Below are 13,580 nucleotides of genomic sequence, written 5' to 3' on the forward strand. Positions count from 1 at the left end.
TCCTTCTAAGTCATACATGATGAGAAGGTACTTGATAATATTTGTTTTTCTTTTTTGAAAGCTAGAGGCCCCATCAAATGGTTGAGAGGAAGAGTTGAACTAGTTACCGGAGAGGTGGTCCTTTGGCCCAATGCACGGAATCTTTCAATAATTTTGAGAGAGAAAAACAAAAAAGAACGGGTCATGATCATATATAACACGTACGGTCATATAAAGCTGCATGCATGATTGACTACTGCACCTTAGGCAAATTTTTCTTTTATTTTTTTATTTTTTTTATTTTTTACATTTTTTTTTAACTTCTTTAAACATTTTTAAGAAATAAAAAAAAAATCAATACATTAATAATCATTTCCTTAATTAAAAAGTAAAAATAAAATTAAAAAAAATAAGCATTAAAGATGAGAATGTATACTAGCATTATTCTTACATTTATTTATTCATACTCTTTTCAAATATCAAGATATTGCATGAAGAGTTTTCCTATTCATCATCTATATAAATTACAAAATACACTTATTTTTATTTTTTAAATTTTTTTATTTTATTGTTTTTAAACTAATTGTATTTTTCTAATCATTATCTATATATTACATATTTAATAAGAGAGAAAAAAAATATATAATATGGTTTGAGAATGATGATAGAGAATTTTTCATCAGGAAAGCAATGAGAAGTGAAAAAAGGATACAAAATAAAATTCAACTTTTTCCGCCTCGCATTATGCACGCATATTAAGCGCGCCGTGGGAACTTGAAGACACAGAAAGAGAGAAGTTGCCCTTATGTACCTACGATGCATGAGCCCCTTACTCATATATATATATATATATATATATACACACACACACACCAATTTTTCAAAGAAAAAAGGTTCTGGGGAAGAAAGCTAAGTAGAATATCTGTAGGGCCGTTTGCCAGTTAATTTTAGCGCATGCAAGTCCTTGTTAGCGTTAAGAATGAGAAAAAGAAGAGAAATGCTTCATCACAAAGAAGATTTCTTCGTAGATATAACATGCATTGGACTTCCACGAATGATTAAAGCGATCCCACATCCATTGTGGTCGATGCAAAAGTATTAGTTAGATCTATGATTTCTGCTTTGGAGTTGATAACATCCAAAAACGTACGTTAGATCAATAACTCCCATGAAAATTTTCTGCTTACCTCTAAGTCAGAAAATCTGAGTGATGGGGAAAGTTTATGGCCCAGCGAGTGTCAATAATGATTAATTGCAAAATAAAATAAAATAAATGAAAGTCTTGGCTATTTTGGTCGTCATAATTGACGCTTTTTAGTTTGTTTAAATAGTTACAACTTCCACCAGGATCAATGGATCATAACATGATCATGAACATAAATCATTAACAATCATTCATCACTCTTCCCTTTCTTCATTGTCTTCACTTTATTACAGTAGAGCTACACTGCTGATACCAGATCAATAATTATTCTAAGGAATGGGTTTCTTGAAGATTGGTTTGTGAATTGGAAAAGGGGGTGGGAGTGGCTTCTTGGGGATTGGAAATGGATGGGGAAGAGGCTTCTTGAAAATGGGTACATGATGAGGAAGTGAAACTGGAATTGGAGGCAAAGGCTTCTTGAAAAAAGGTTTCTTAAATATCGGAATTGGTGGTGGAAGTGGTTTCTTGATGACCGGAAATGGTGGAAGTAATGGTTTCTTAAACACTGGAATAGGCGGTGGAAGTGGTTTCTTAAATATTGGGATTTTCGGAGGAAGCGGCTTCTTGAAAATGGGTATTGGTGGTGGGAGTGGCTTCTTGAAGATTGGAATTTTCGGAGGAAGTGGCTTCTTGAAAACTGGAATTGGTGGCGGCAATGGCTTCTTGAGAATTGGAATTGGCGGAGGAAGTGGTTTCTTAATAATTGGAATTTTTGGAGGAAACGGCTTCTTGAAAATTGGAATTGGTGGTGGCAATGGCTTCTTAAAAATTGGAATTTTTGGTGGAAGTGGTTTCTTAAAAAATGGAATTGGTGGCGGAAGTGGTTTCTTGAAACCATGAATTGGTGGTGGCAGAATGAATGGTTTCTTGACAAATGGAAATTTTGGTGGAAGAGGCTTTTTGAAAGTTGGAAGTGGGTGTGGATGTAACTTCTTAAAAAACGGTTTCTTAAATGGTGGGAATGGTTTCTTATAAATTGGTGGATGTGGTAGAAAAGGTTTCTTGAATTTCTCTTCTTCTTGGTGGAGATCATCTGCAGCCACTTTGTGTTCTACATTCTGAGGCGTTCCATCACTGTTTACACCGAGTTCTGCACAAACAAATGCACATGATCATCAAATGCAAGGATTATAAAAGCAGATGATGTCAATATTAAACCATAATGCACTTGACAACTGAGCATCTTAGCATCTGCAAATTAAGTCAAAGCAACAAAAGGAATTAAGCAACTTAAATAATAGCTGATCAAGCTGTCCTTGACGCATGTGTTACAGAAAGAAGAAGGTACGTACCTGTTGAAGTGGCCTGGACATGGTAGCTCAAAGCAAACAAGCACACCCAGAAGGCCAGAAGAGCCCCCGGCCATGGGGATTTCGTCCTCATAGTGAATCCTGATTATGGCTTTTTGGGTTTAACCTGCAAAAGTTAATTTGCAATCTGCTTCAAGGTGATCTGGGTTTCATTGAGTTGCAGAGGTCTCTCTCTTATATTGTGAGCATGGTGAAACTGTTTAAGCGGTGCACTTACGCTGCACTAATTAGCGGCTTTTATAGTATATAAGTTTGGGGATGAAAAGTAGTAACCTGCCCACCGGTTTTGCCGCTCAGACGCCACTGTCATCATTGATGAGCTCCCCCAACCGTTTCCCAGTTTTCGTTGTACTTTTGCGGCTTTCAATTTTCACACCGTATCTGGTCTCCATACAGTAAGAATGGACGATGATTTCTCCATACAGCACGTAGAACCCATCATTTAATGCAGTAGAATCAAATGCAGGTGACACAAAAAAGAACAGACTGCACAAGGATAAACAGAATATACTCACAGCATACAATGATAACTGTAAGGATAATAAACATACCCAAGTATTGCAGAGGAGATGACGTTTTGAAATTAACTAACAAATAAGAGTAGGGCACTTACTGATTGGATGGAGTCGGTTGGTTAGGACTCCATCCTATAAATGTTGTACTATATGCCACAAATTCTGGTTATAACAAGAGCTCACCAAAAAAAGGATGCTACTTATTATCTTTTTATCATTTCATGATATATTATTAAATTATTAAACTTATCATCTAACACCGAATTATAAAATGATAAAAAAATAAATGATGAATAAATTTTTAAAAAAGATATATACATATATATATAATAAATAAAATAAGAAAACAAAATGACGAACATATATGTATACCTCTTATATATAGAGCAAATTCACAATTTTGAATGTCATAAAAGATATAAAATACATATTTCCTTATGCCAATGATTTTAATAGTTCAATTTTGAAGAATGCATTTTTCATATACTCATTTTGAAAAAATAAATAAATTTAAGATCTACATAAAAAATATTATTTTTTAATAACGATTTTCATTTTATTTAAAGAGAAGTGCTACAAATACAAAGAGGTTATACAAAAGTAAACTTACAAAGTGATGTTATTTCATGTGATCCATTAGATCTACTTTACCATAAAAATAAATTTATAATTTAATGTATAACACTAAACCACATCATTTTGTAGATTTACTTTTATAAAAAAAAATTTGTGACTAAAGTATTTCTTTTATTTAAATGGAATTGATAGAGACATTCCAAAATGAAAAACACTATAGACACAAAATGATCTCACACAAAGAATCACACACTGATATGGCACACTATCAGTGTGCCATGTGCCCCCTCTTTTTTTTCCTTCCCTCCCCCGTGCCCGCCCTTGCCATCTCTCCATGCCCCCTTCCCGTGCGCGACCATAGTGGGCAGAAGATGCTAGGGCATGATCGGCATGGTGGGTGTCGACAAGTTGCGGCAGTGGTGAGAGGAGAGATGGGTAATGGCAACTCAAGAAAAATAGGAGAGAGATGGGTAACAGCGACCTGAGACCTGCATAGCTCGTTGGCTGGAAGAGAAAGGAAGGAGAGAGAGACAGAGGGATGGGCGATGGTTTGTTGGAGACAGGTTGTGGACAACAGCGACAACAATGGCGATAGTGTCACAACCCCTAGGGGGATTGCCCGGGACCACACCTCAACACGGCTCTTGGAGGGTCAGGACAATCACATGGATATCCTGCTTGCATGCCTTAGCTCATGCCCTGACACGCAACGGGCGTCCATGGAGGCTACTGGTCGCGCATATACCATGCGTGCAGGCCTGCGCACTCCCTTGAACTTGCACCTGCGTGCAGGCATGCGCACCCCAGCACCACTTAGCAAGGTTAGTGGTGTGCCCTCACAAGCACATCATCCAGCGCACGACTCCAGACCTTGCCTTGCAGGCATGGTGAGCATGCCATTTAGCACACAGCTCCAGGCTATGCCTTGTAGTGCCAACGCCCAGACCGTCAGCTTGGTCTATGCATGCCCATCGCCCAGGCCACAAGCCCGGGCCATGCAAGACCACTGCCCAAGCCAATTGATTGTGCCTCACAGCAGCAACATGACACCACCCTATGGCCACTATCAGGCTTAGGCTTGGCACCATGCCATGCCACCATCAGCAGGCCATGCACAACGTCATGCCGTGCCCACTACCAGACCAACGCATGGCACCATGTCATGCCATGCAGCCATGCCATCCAACAGACCCATTCGTGGCACCATGCCACACCTAGCAACAAGCCATGCACACCATGAGTCACCATGGCCCATCCATGGGCCGTAGCATGCCATAGGCCACCATGGCCCGTCCATCACTATGTAATTGTTTTTAGTTTATTTATTTATTTAATTTATTTTGGTAGGGACCTTTTGAGGGTTTCCAACTTGTAAGCTCTATAAATAGGACCCTTAATCATTTCATTTTCATCTTTTGGCAATTACTCTAGAGGGAGATTATTTGTTTAGGAGATCATTATTCAATGCCTTTGCACTTGGGCTTGTTGGTGAAATTTGTGGATCCCAAGAAGAGAATCATTACTTTCAATTCATTGAATATGTGTGATTCAATTTATCAATTTATGAGATTTTCTTTCATCTTTGTGCATTGCTTAAATTGGTGTTGAGTTGTTCATCAAGGTGTTCTTGAGTGTTCAAGCGTGTTCATCAATTTTCCTTCGTGTTCATATATTTTCTATCTTGTTCTTATATTTTCTTGCATAATTCCCATCTCCCAATCATCAATCACGCTCAACACATGCCCACTTCCATAGATCTATAATTCTCACATGCCATAGCCTAGATCTATAATTTCCTATCCTTTCCATACACTTTCTCATCTACCAAACACTTCGTAAGCCTCTACAAATCCATATTCTATAAAAGCCACAAAACCCTAGATCTAGCCTAGATCGATTGCCTTCAACAAGCCTAGCCGTAAACCCTAATTTCCATAGGCTAGGAAACCCTAACCTTAGCCTCCAATTCCTAAATCTTAGGATCTTCTCATCCTTCACATCACAAACCCTAAGATCCATTCTATTTTTGACCTAACCAAAACCCTAGACTATCTAAAAAAACTCTTACAAAATTCGCAGCCCTATCTATTCACCATTCAAACCCTAACCTCACTTCACCATACCAACCCTAAACATCACAAGTGTTGCCAACACCATGGGACATCATCAAGTCGTCCTACGTCGCATCAAACACACAAATTCACCACTTAGATTACCTTAACTCATTATCATCATCAAATCCATCACATGCATTGGAGTTCCATCACTTCCTTCATCCTTTTCCATCATTCTCATACATCAAACCAGCCCTAAACACCAAATCTCACCTTACCACAATTGCCATCATTTCCATTGGTGAGTAATAACCAAACAAGAGGGCTTAAGCAATCGGTCAACCCAAGAAGAACCATGATGTGGACAACTTTAGTGTTTGGGGACTTGATGGGGTTCCCAACAGACGGGTTGTGGTTGCGGGCTGGAAGAGATAGGAAGGAGGGAGATGGGAAGGGAGAGCAGCGGGGGGAAGAGGGAGAGCGAGTGAGGGGGGAACGACAGCTGGTGGTGGCCGTCGACTAGCTGTGGCGATGGTGGGTGCTACTAAGGGGAGGGGGCACACAGGAAAGAGGGGTCGCTGTTGAGGGGAGAGGGTGCATAGGGGAAATAAGAGAGAGAGGGAAAATGGGGAAAGAAAGGCTAGGAAAAATGGATACATGACACTCTAATATTGTGCCATATCAGTGTATGAGATCCTTTTATGAGATCCCTTTATATCTCTAAAAACTTCCTTCTAAAATTGAATTACCTTGTCCGGACTCGCTAATAGGAAATGAGTACGATGGCCCAATAAAAATGGCAGCCCAATTCTAGACCCAATCTCCGAAGCACGCGCCTAAGACACGTCCTACATTTCTATACGCAGATATACCCCGCGCGTCTTTTCACGTTCCCCCAAACTTTCTCTTCTTCATACTGGACACCGAGCAATCGTGCGCCACCTTGTAAAAAAGAGTAACGACGCCTTTCCTCACCAAGTCATCGTCCGTAAGCCTTTGCTCTCCCGAAAAAATCTAGTTACAAGTATAATTATATATAATATGTGCACTAATTTAATATAATTGATTAAAAAAATAAATTTTATTAAAAAAATATTAATTTAAATTTTAAATATAAAGAAATCAATATTGATACGCAAATTAACACACGACTTCGCTTATACGTAGCAAAACTCTTACTCCCCAGCTCTCAACTATAGTTTCACTTTTTTTCGCATATAAATCAAGATATATGTTCTTTTCAATACGTTTAGTTTGAAGTTCGTATTTTCTCATTTTAAACTCGACATTCTCTCTCTGTTTCTTGCTTCTCCACCCCACCACCTGGCGATTGAAGCATTTCTTATTCTTCATTTCGTCCCTTTCCAAGACATCTTCAGAGAACCATGCTTGCGGGCTTCCATATGAATGATACTTGATTTAAAGAAGGTAGAGGTGTTGTCGTTGAAGATGAAGACCGCCCATGTATTTTCTTGACCTATTCTGTCAACCCGGTATTTCCTCAATCATTCCTACATTTCCCCATTTCTCTCTTGTAGTTTATATGTTTGATCAAATGTATAAGTTACTTCAACCCAGGGTAATGTGTTCGTTGGGTTTCTTTCCACCGCTGGGTTTTTTTTTTTTTTTTTTTTTTTTTAAAGGATAGGATCTTTGTAGGTGAATTTAAGGGTCTGCCGTATTTGCAGCGACAAATTTTCGTGCTTTTCATCTTCATGAAATTTGTAAGTTTCTTTCTGCATAGTTACCATTAATTTGCATACATAAATACATCTGTATGAATATGTGCATGTAAAATATTTTTTCGGGGGATTGATTAGCTTCATTTTATGCAGACCTGTTTGAGTAAAGGTGGGGGTTTCCATTTCCCACCATGTCACGTACTCAATGTATGCGGGTTTAGGATCTTGTTTGATTGCCCGCTGGACCTTTCAGCTCTTACAATCTTTTCTCCTGTTCCCACCGGTTATCGTGCTGTGGTAGATGAAAAGGATTCTGATTGTCAACCCTATAGTACTTTGGATTCGGATTGTGTGACTTGGAAGAGGCAGAAAATTGGAAAGCCCCTCGATGCAAATGATTTGATCTGTGCAGTGCCTTGGTACAAAATTGTTAAGTATTTGCACCTTTGGAATGTGTCTTTCATTGATGTTGTGTTGATTTCGAGCCCAATGGGAATGCTAGGATTACCATTCCTTACTCGAATAAAGGGATTTTCTGCTAAGGTATGAAGAATTCAGCTATGATATTAGTTTAGCCTTAAAAAATATTGTAGTTATGATCTCATTAATTTTGGTTGGTAACTTTGCCAGATATATGCGACTGAAGTAACCGCTAGACTTGGGCAGCTTATGATGGAGGATCTTGTTTCAATGCATATGGAGTTCAGGCAGTTTTATGGACCTGAGGGGTCTACTTTCCCTCGCTGGATGGAGGAGGAAGAGCTTGACCTGCGGCCATCTGCATTGAGAGAAGTAGTTTTAGGCAAAGATGGGGCTGAGCTGGGTGGTTGGATGCCCTTGTACAGGTAACTGATGTTTTTGATAGTCTAGGGAGCTGTTTGTTGATTGAAATGTTTAGTGGCATACTGGCTTTGCATCTTTCCTGAACTAGTTTTTTATATCTCATTGTCTATTACTGAGTCCTTGCTAAGCAAAGCACTCATCTAAACAAAGAACTTTTCCATCAACTTTTAAAGAAGGGTAACAAAATTCGATTCTGAAAGGAACCTCTGACTCTCAGGTGAATTTAATTCTCTGGGACTGTGTTTTTTTCATATTGCAATACCTGTTTCATGGTGCTATTCAATTGAAGAGGTTGACCTAATGATTTTCGTGGTGCAATAGGGTCTTCTGTCCAATTTCTATGTTGATTGGCAAGTTGGGGAATTCCCCTGCTTGTTTTGAGTTGCATGAGTGATTAGTTAGAATCTGGGATCTTCCTGCCTTCAGGCAATCCTATATCTAGGGATTATTTCCATGACATGGAGCAGCTGCTTTTTCCAGTTTGATGTTTTCAAGTTTCTCTGTCTTCTGTATAAATTATAAATAAACAACAAAGTTGACGTTTCCATAAGATCAGTGCATTTTTTATTCTCAACTTTCATTGAAGGCAAGATAGCAAATTCCTGTGTTTAATGATGTAATAAGTGGAATTTATCAGTGCAGCTGACGTGAAGCACTGCTTGCAGAAGGTTCAGACGCTAAGGTATGCTGAAGAGGTCTGCTATAATGGAAAATTGGTCATAAAGGCATTCAGCTCTGGTTTAGAAATAGGCACTTGTAATTGGTCAATAAATGGGCCGAAGAGAGACATTGCTTTTATTTCAAGCTCTATCTTTGTTCCTGCTCATGCGATGAGTTTTGATTATCATGCTCTTCAAGGGAAAGATATTGTATTATATTCAGATTTATCATCCCTGGACACCATGGAGGGTATTGAGGATGGTTACTCGTTTCTAACTACTGACAGTTTCTCAACTCTAAGGTATTTATCTCTTTGCTTGGTTTTGACAGTTTTCTGGAGGGGTTCTATGTTTCTCAGTAGACGCTGTATTTTAGCTATTTACATTTTTAAATTTCCTTCTTTTGACAAATTTTCAGTTGCTAAATTTGATATCGAAACTTTCTGCCTTTTTAATTAACTTCTTTAGCTCTGAAAATTACAGTTGGGAAGAGTCTGCCCAATCCTTACTCAATACTTCTGAGCATTTGGAAGAAAGGGAGAAACTATATTATCTATGCTCATGCGCCGCAGATTCTCTTAAAGCCAGTGGTTCAGTCCTTATTCCCATCAACCGACTTGGAACGTTTATTCAACTTTTGGAGCAGATATCAGCTTCACTAGAATCTTCATCTCTGAAGGTAGCCATTTACTCTTTTTTTCCCCTTTGGGAAAACAGTCTCTACAAAAGAAGTTATAGCAGAAAATAGAATATTTGAATCTATTTTATAAATACCATGTTCAATCAGGAGAAGTAAGAATTTGCAAAACTTATGTCAAGTCCTGGTTTATTACTTTAGTGGGACATGCTTCTTGACTTGATCAATTAATGCTTCCTATTTTATAATCGGATTATTAATCGTTTTCTAGGTTCCTATATATGTTATTTCTTCAGTAGCTGAAGAACTCTTGGCATACACCAATGTCATTCCAGAATGGCTATGCAAAGAGCGGCAAGAAAAGGTAAAACAGATTTTTACGCTTATTCATTGCAGCTTGTATTTTGTTTTTTTCGATGCCCAACATTCTAGAGTTAGAAATCAGATAACAGGCATGCTCTAATTTTACCCTCTTGAGGGGTTTTGCAGCTTTTCTCCGGTGAGCCTTTATTTGCTCATGTTGAGCTCATAAAAGATAACAAGCTTCACGTGTTTCCCACAGTTCATTCACCTAAACTTTTGTAAGATCCCACCTCCTTTCTTTCTGTTAATGTTCATGGTATGGAGACTCTTGGAAAGATTTTTATCAAAAGAACTTGATTCTTTTTTTTTCTCCTGAATTACAAAGTTATGGTTCCCTGCTCAATTACAATGGTATTAACTTAAGCCTATTAAAAAGTAGCACTGCACCAACCTCATGTCTTTGTAAAGAATTTAAACAGAGATATTTCCTTACGCTTTTAAGTCTTATTTGAAACCAAGACCCAGGTGTCATTCTCAATGCTTCTTTGGAACTTTTTAAGGCCATAAACTGAAATGAGTTGTGATAATGCTTGTAGGAGTTGTATTAAGAGGGATACATTTGCCAGAAATGTGCAATAAAATTACACCTAAAGCCCACATAAACCTTATTTTTTATATCAAAAATGTGTGGAGTAGAGTCTTCCCTAATAAAACCCAAAGGTTAGAGAAAATTCCCGTGTCCTGCTGAAGCGGTTTGAGTGTGTGTGTGTGTGCGCGCGTGTGCACACACACAATTTACTTCTCTCTCGCACTCCCCCACCCCAAGTCAGCCTCCTGTCCTTTTTCTTTCATTTTATCTAGGTGTTTTCTCTTCTTGGCTTATAATTTACCTTTGTGGAACATTCATCACACACCATTTAAGTAGTAACACGTCAACATTGCTATGTGATGACTTTGGCATTGCTTACCAACTTGTATGGTATGTCATTAGTGTTCAACACTTGAAACTGACATTTTGCGGATAGAATTAATTGGCAGGAACCATGCATCGTATTTTGTCCTCACTGGTGTCTGCGGCTTGGTCCAGTTGTTCATTTGCTTCATCGTTGGTCGGGGGATCCAAACTCCTTGCTTGTTCTAGAGGTGCTAATATACTATAAAAACCATTTTGCTGGCTTGTTTATCTAGTTATATTTCACTGAACCATCTCAATTGTATGTGCAACTGATTTTTACCATATGTGATATCTGGGATGTTTTTATTAATAAGCATAAAATGGATGGCCAATATGCAGAGTGGACACGATGCGCAGCTGGCGCTGTTGCCTTTCCAGCCAATGGAAATGAAGGTTCTTCAGTGCTCATTTCTCTCTGGAATAAAGTAAGGGTTACTTTTTTACCCTACATGTGATGTATTGATGAATTTGACATTACTTAGCCAGGATAAACTCAGCTGCCCAACTCTTGCTTTGTCTATTTCACCAACCAACCCTCTCTCTCTCTCTTGTTTCTGTGCGTGTTGTGTATGTTTATGTGTGTGTGTGTGTTTACACATGCATATATTTAAAAATATTAAATCTTCAGAAAGCCTAATAAGAAGTAAGCACTAACACTTGGTGCATTGCACTTGAGTTTCAAACTGTAAGTTCCACCTGAGGGATGAACCTAAGTGAAATCTGTGTTGAATAACTCTGCATTATTTGAATTTTATTATCTCAGTAATTCTTGTTGAATTTTGTGTCACATGGGCAGGTCTTCTAAATGGAGTCTAGAATTATTTGGATCTAATGCTTTTGTCGTTAACTACATTGATTTGATTTTGTACTTGATGGAAATTTGTAAAAACTGAAGCACAATAATATACTGAGATTTTCCAAGATGAAGGCCTTGGTCTTGGGGTATCACTCCCTTCAAAGTCTAAGGTTCAACACCTCATGGGTACAAACAATCCTTTGGAGCCACACCCCCTGGTGAAAAGCTAACGATTTAACCAGTTCCGTGTAAGGAAACTTCCAAGAGTGTGGTGCACGAGACCAGAGTTTACTTTGCAGGGGTGGGTCCGAAGGGCCCTGCCTTGGAGAGGTTCCCAACATCAAAAAAAATATATACTGAGATTTTCCTATAAGCATCATAGACAGCTAAGATACCCTATTAGATTTAAATGATACCTTTCTAACAAGTTATGTTCTAGTGGAAGAATCTTACCTTTTGGCCCTGCACCACCAAACATGAGTAATGTGTGAAGATAGGCATTGAGCGGATGTTTGTAGGTTAAAAAGGGCTGTATCTTGAACAGCCATTCAACACGTTTGCACCTAGCAAACTGTACTGCACTTGACTGCTGAAACTAACTGTTGGTTTCAATTTTAATTTGCTTTTTGACTTGTATGTTCCTTTTGCAGATTGCCAAAAATTCTACCTTTGCTGAATGTATTGCAGCCAAAAATTACTCTGGTACTCATACTCTTCTAATCATGGTCTACCTAATAACCTATACAGTCATTTGCAATGTCTGGCAGGCGCTTATCATTTGCAATTTCTCCCCTAAACTACAAAATGTTGCACTCAATCCTTTCATTTCAAATTGATTGGACATTGAAAGCAACTATTTAGAGATCATGTGCTTATCACCTAACCTCTAGCAGTGCCTAACAATGAATTTATAATGTGTTTGAGAGAGAGGCGAACAGTATCAGTGGTGGGGAGGTGGGTACTGAGTGCATCAGTTGCTGCTAACAGCAGAAGACCTAGATTCCCCTGGCACGGCACATGGCTGGCAGCTCCACAAGGACTCAATCCTTATCCTCTATGGCTTCACCGCCTTCTTGTTCTCCAGCACCATCCGCATCAGCAACCTGGGCACCTTCAAAAGCTAATGTCTTCAAGCAAAAACTAATCAAAAGGACCAGCCGAATCCTCACCATGTTCTGTTCTGACTCTTAACCATCCAACCGTCTGACCCAAACTAAATTTCAACCCAAACAATCTCTACTCTCAGCCTTAGATCAGTATCTGATATCACAGTGCACAACTTGGCTAAACTATATTTTCTTAATTTGATATGGGATTTGTTTATCAATCTAATCAGTTCTTTATTCTCTGTTCTCTTTTACATAGTTGCCGGAGGATTTGAGGCAGAAGGTCAGATTTACAAATGTGAATCCATTCAGTGTCTTTCACTATTCTGAAAATAAAACATTAATCATACCGAGCTTGAAGGACAGTTCAGAACTAGAAATTGCAACAGACCTGGCTTTCCAGTTCCAGTGGAGAAATTTGAAGCACGAAAATATGAATATCACAAGATTAAAGGGAGAGCTGCATGTAGCTCATGGCAAGCACTGGTTACACTCTGGAAATAAGCCATCGAAGTCGAATTCCTCCAAAAGTAGGCCACTTCTACACTGGGGCACACCTGATTTGGAAACGCTACTGAGTATTTTATCAAAGATGGGCATTAATGCATCTGTAGAACAAGGCGTGGGTGTTGAAGGATCAAAGAAAGCTTGTATAGTACATGTCCATGATCCTAAGAAGGCTTTGATAGAAATCGGTGATACAGGTACTGTTATTAGTGCTGTCGATGAGAATTTGGCCTCTCTCATTTTTGAAGCCATGGATAGCATTCTAGATGGCATTTAATAGAACAGAATTCGTAGTTTTCTTTTCTTTTCTTTTTCTTTCTTGGGATTTGGGCTGAGCGGGGATTGGGGATTAAAAATAATAGGAAACTAAAATTGAACAGGATACTCTATTTTCAATGCTTGTTCATCAGTAAAGTGCCATAATCATTGACATGCTCTACCTACTGTTTCTTAC

At 38.7% G+C, this 13,580-nt stretch overlaps 2 protein-coding genes across 5 annotated transcripts; one reads left to right on the forward strand and one right to left on the reverse strand.

The window, feature by feature from the left end:
* Nucleotides 1–1,244: 1,244 nt before the first annotated feature.
* LOC122291528 (proline-rich protein 4-like) lies at nt 1,245–2,660 on the reverse strand. Its single transcript, XM_043099293.1, has 2 exons — nt 2,476–2,660; nt 1,245–2,273 (listed from the first exon to the last, which is right to left on the reverse strand). Exons 1-2 carry the CDS (start codon nt 2,564–2,566, stop codon nt 1,453–1,455), a joined length of 912 nt encoding a protein of 303 aa, XP_042955227.1. The 5' UTR covers nt 2,567–2,660; the 3' UTR covers nt 1,245–1,452.
* A 3,885-nt stretch (nt 2,661–6,545) lies between these two features.
* LOC122291524 (integrator complex subunit 9) lies at nt 6,546–13,565 on the forward strand. 4 transcript variants are annotated; one of them, XM_043099284.1, is made up of 13 exons: nt 6,546–6,626; nt 6,975–7,131; nt 7,298–7,362; nt 7,474–7,863; nt 7,951–8,165; nt 8,801–9,124; nt 9,306–9,501; nt 9,731–9,823; nt 9,949–10,040; nt 10,788–10,905; nt 11,057–11,142; nt 12,164–12,215; nt 12,879–13,565. In XM_043099284.1, exons 2-13 carry the CDS (start codon nt 7,101–7,103, stop codon nt 13,401–13,403), a joined length of 2,187 nt encoding a protein of 728 aa, XP_042955218.1. In that variant the 5' UTR covers nt 6,546–6,626; nt 6,975–7,100; the 3' UTR covers nt 13,404–13,565. The 4 variants fall into 4 exon arrangements, with proteins under 4 accessions (XP_042955218.1, XP_042955221.1, XP_042955219.1 ...); XM_043099287.1 differs by lacking the exon at nt 6,546–6,626 and having other exon boundaries at nt 6,732–7,131; nt 7,327–7,362; XM_043099285.1 differs by lacking the exon at nt 6,546–6,626 and having other exon boundaries at nt 6,733–7,131; nt 7,282–7,362.
* The last annotated feature ends 15 nt before the right edge of the window (nt 13,566–13,580 follow it).

The sequence above is a fragment of the Carya illinoinensis genome, chromosome 13, assembly GCF_018687715.1.
Source record: "Carya illinoinensis cultivar Pawnee chromosome 13, C.illinoinensisPawnee_v1, whole genome shotgun sequence".
NCBI classification, from domain to species: domain Eukaryota; kingdom Viridiplantae; phylum Streptophyta; class Magnoliopsida; order Fagales; family Juglandaceae; genus Carya; species Carya illinoinensis.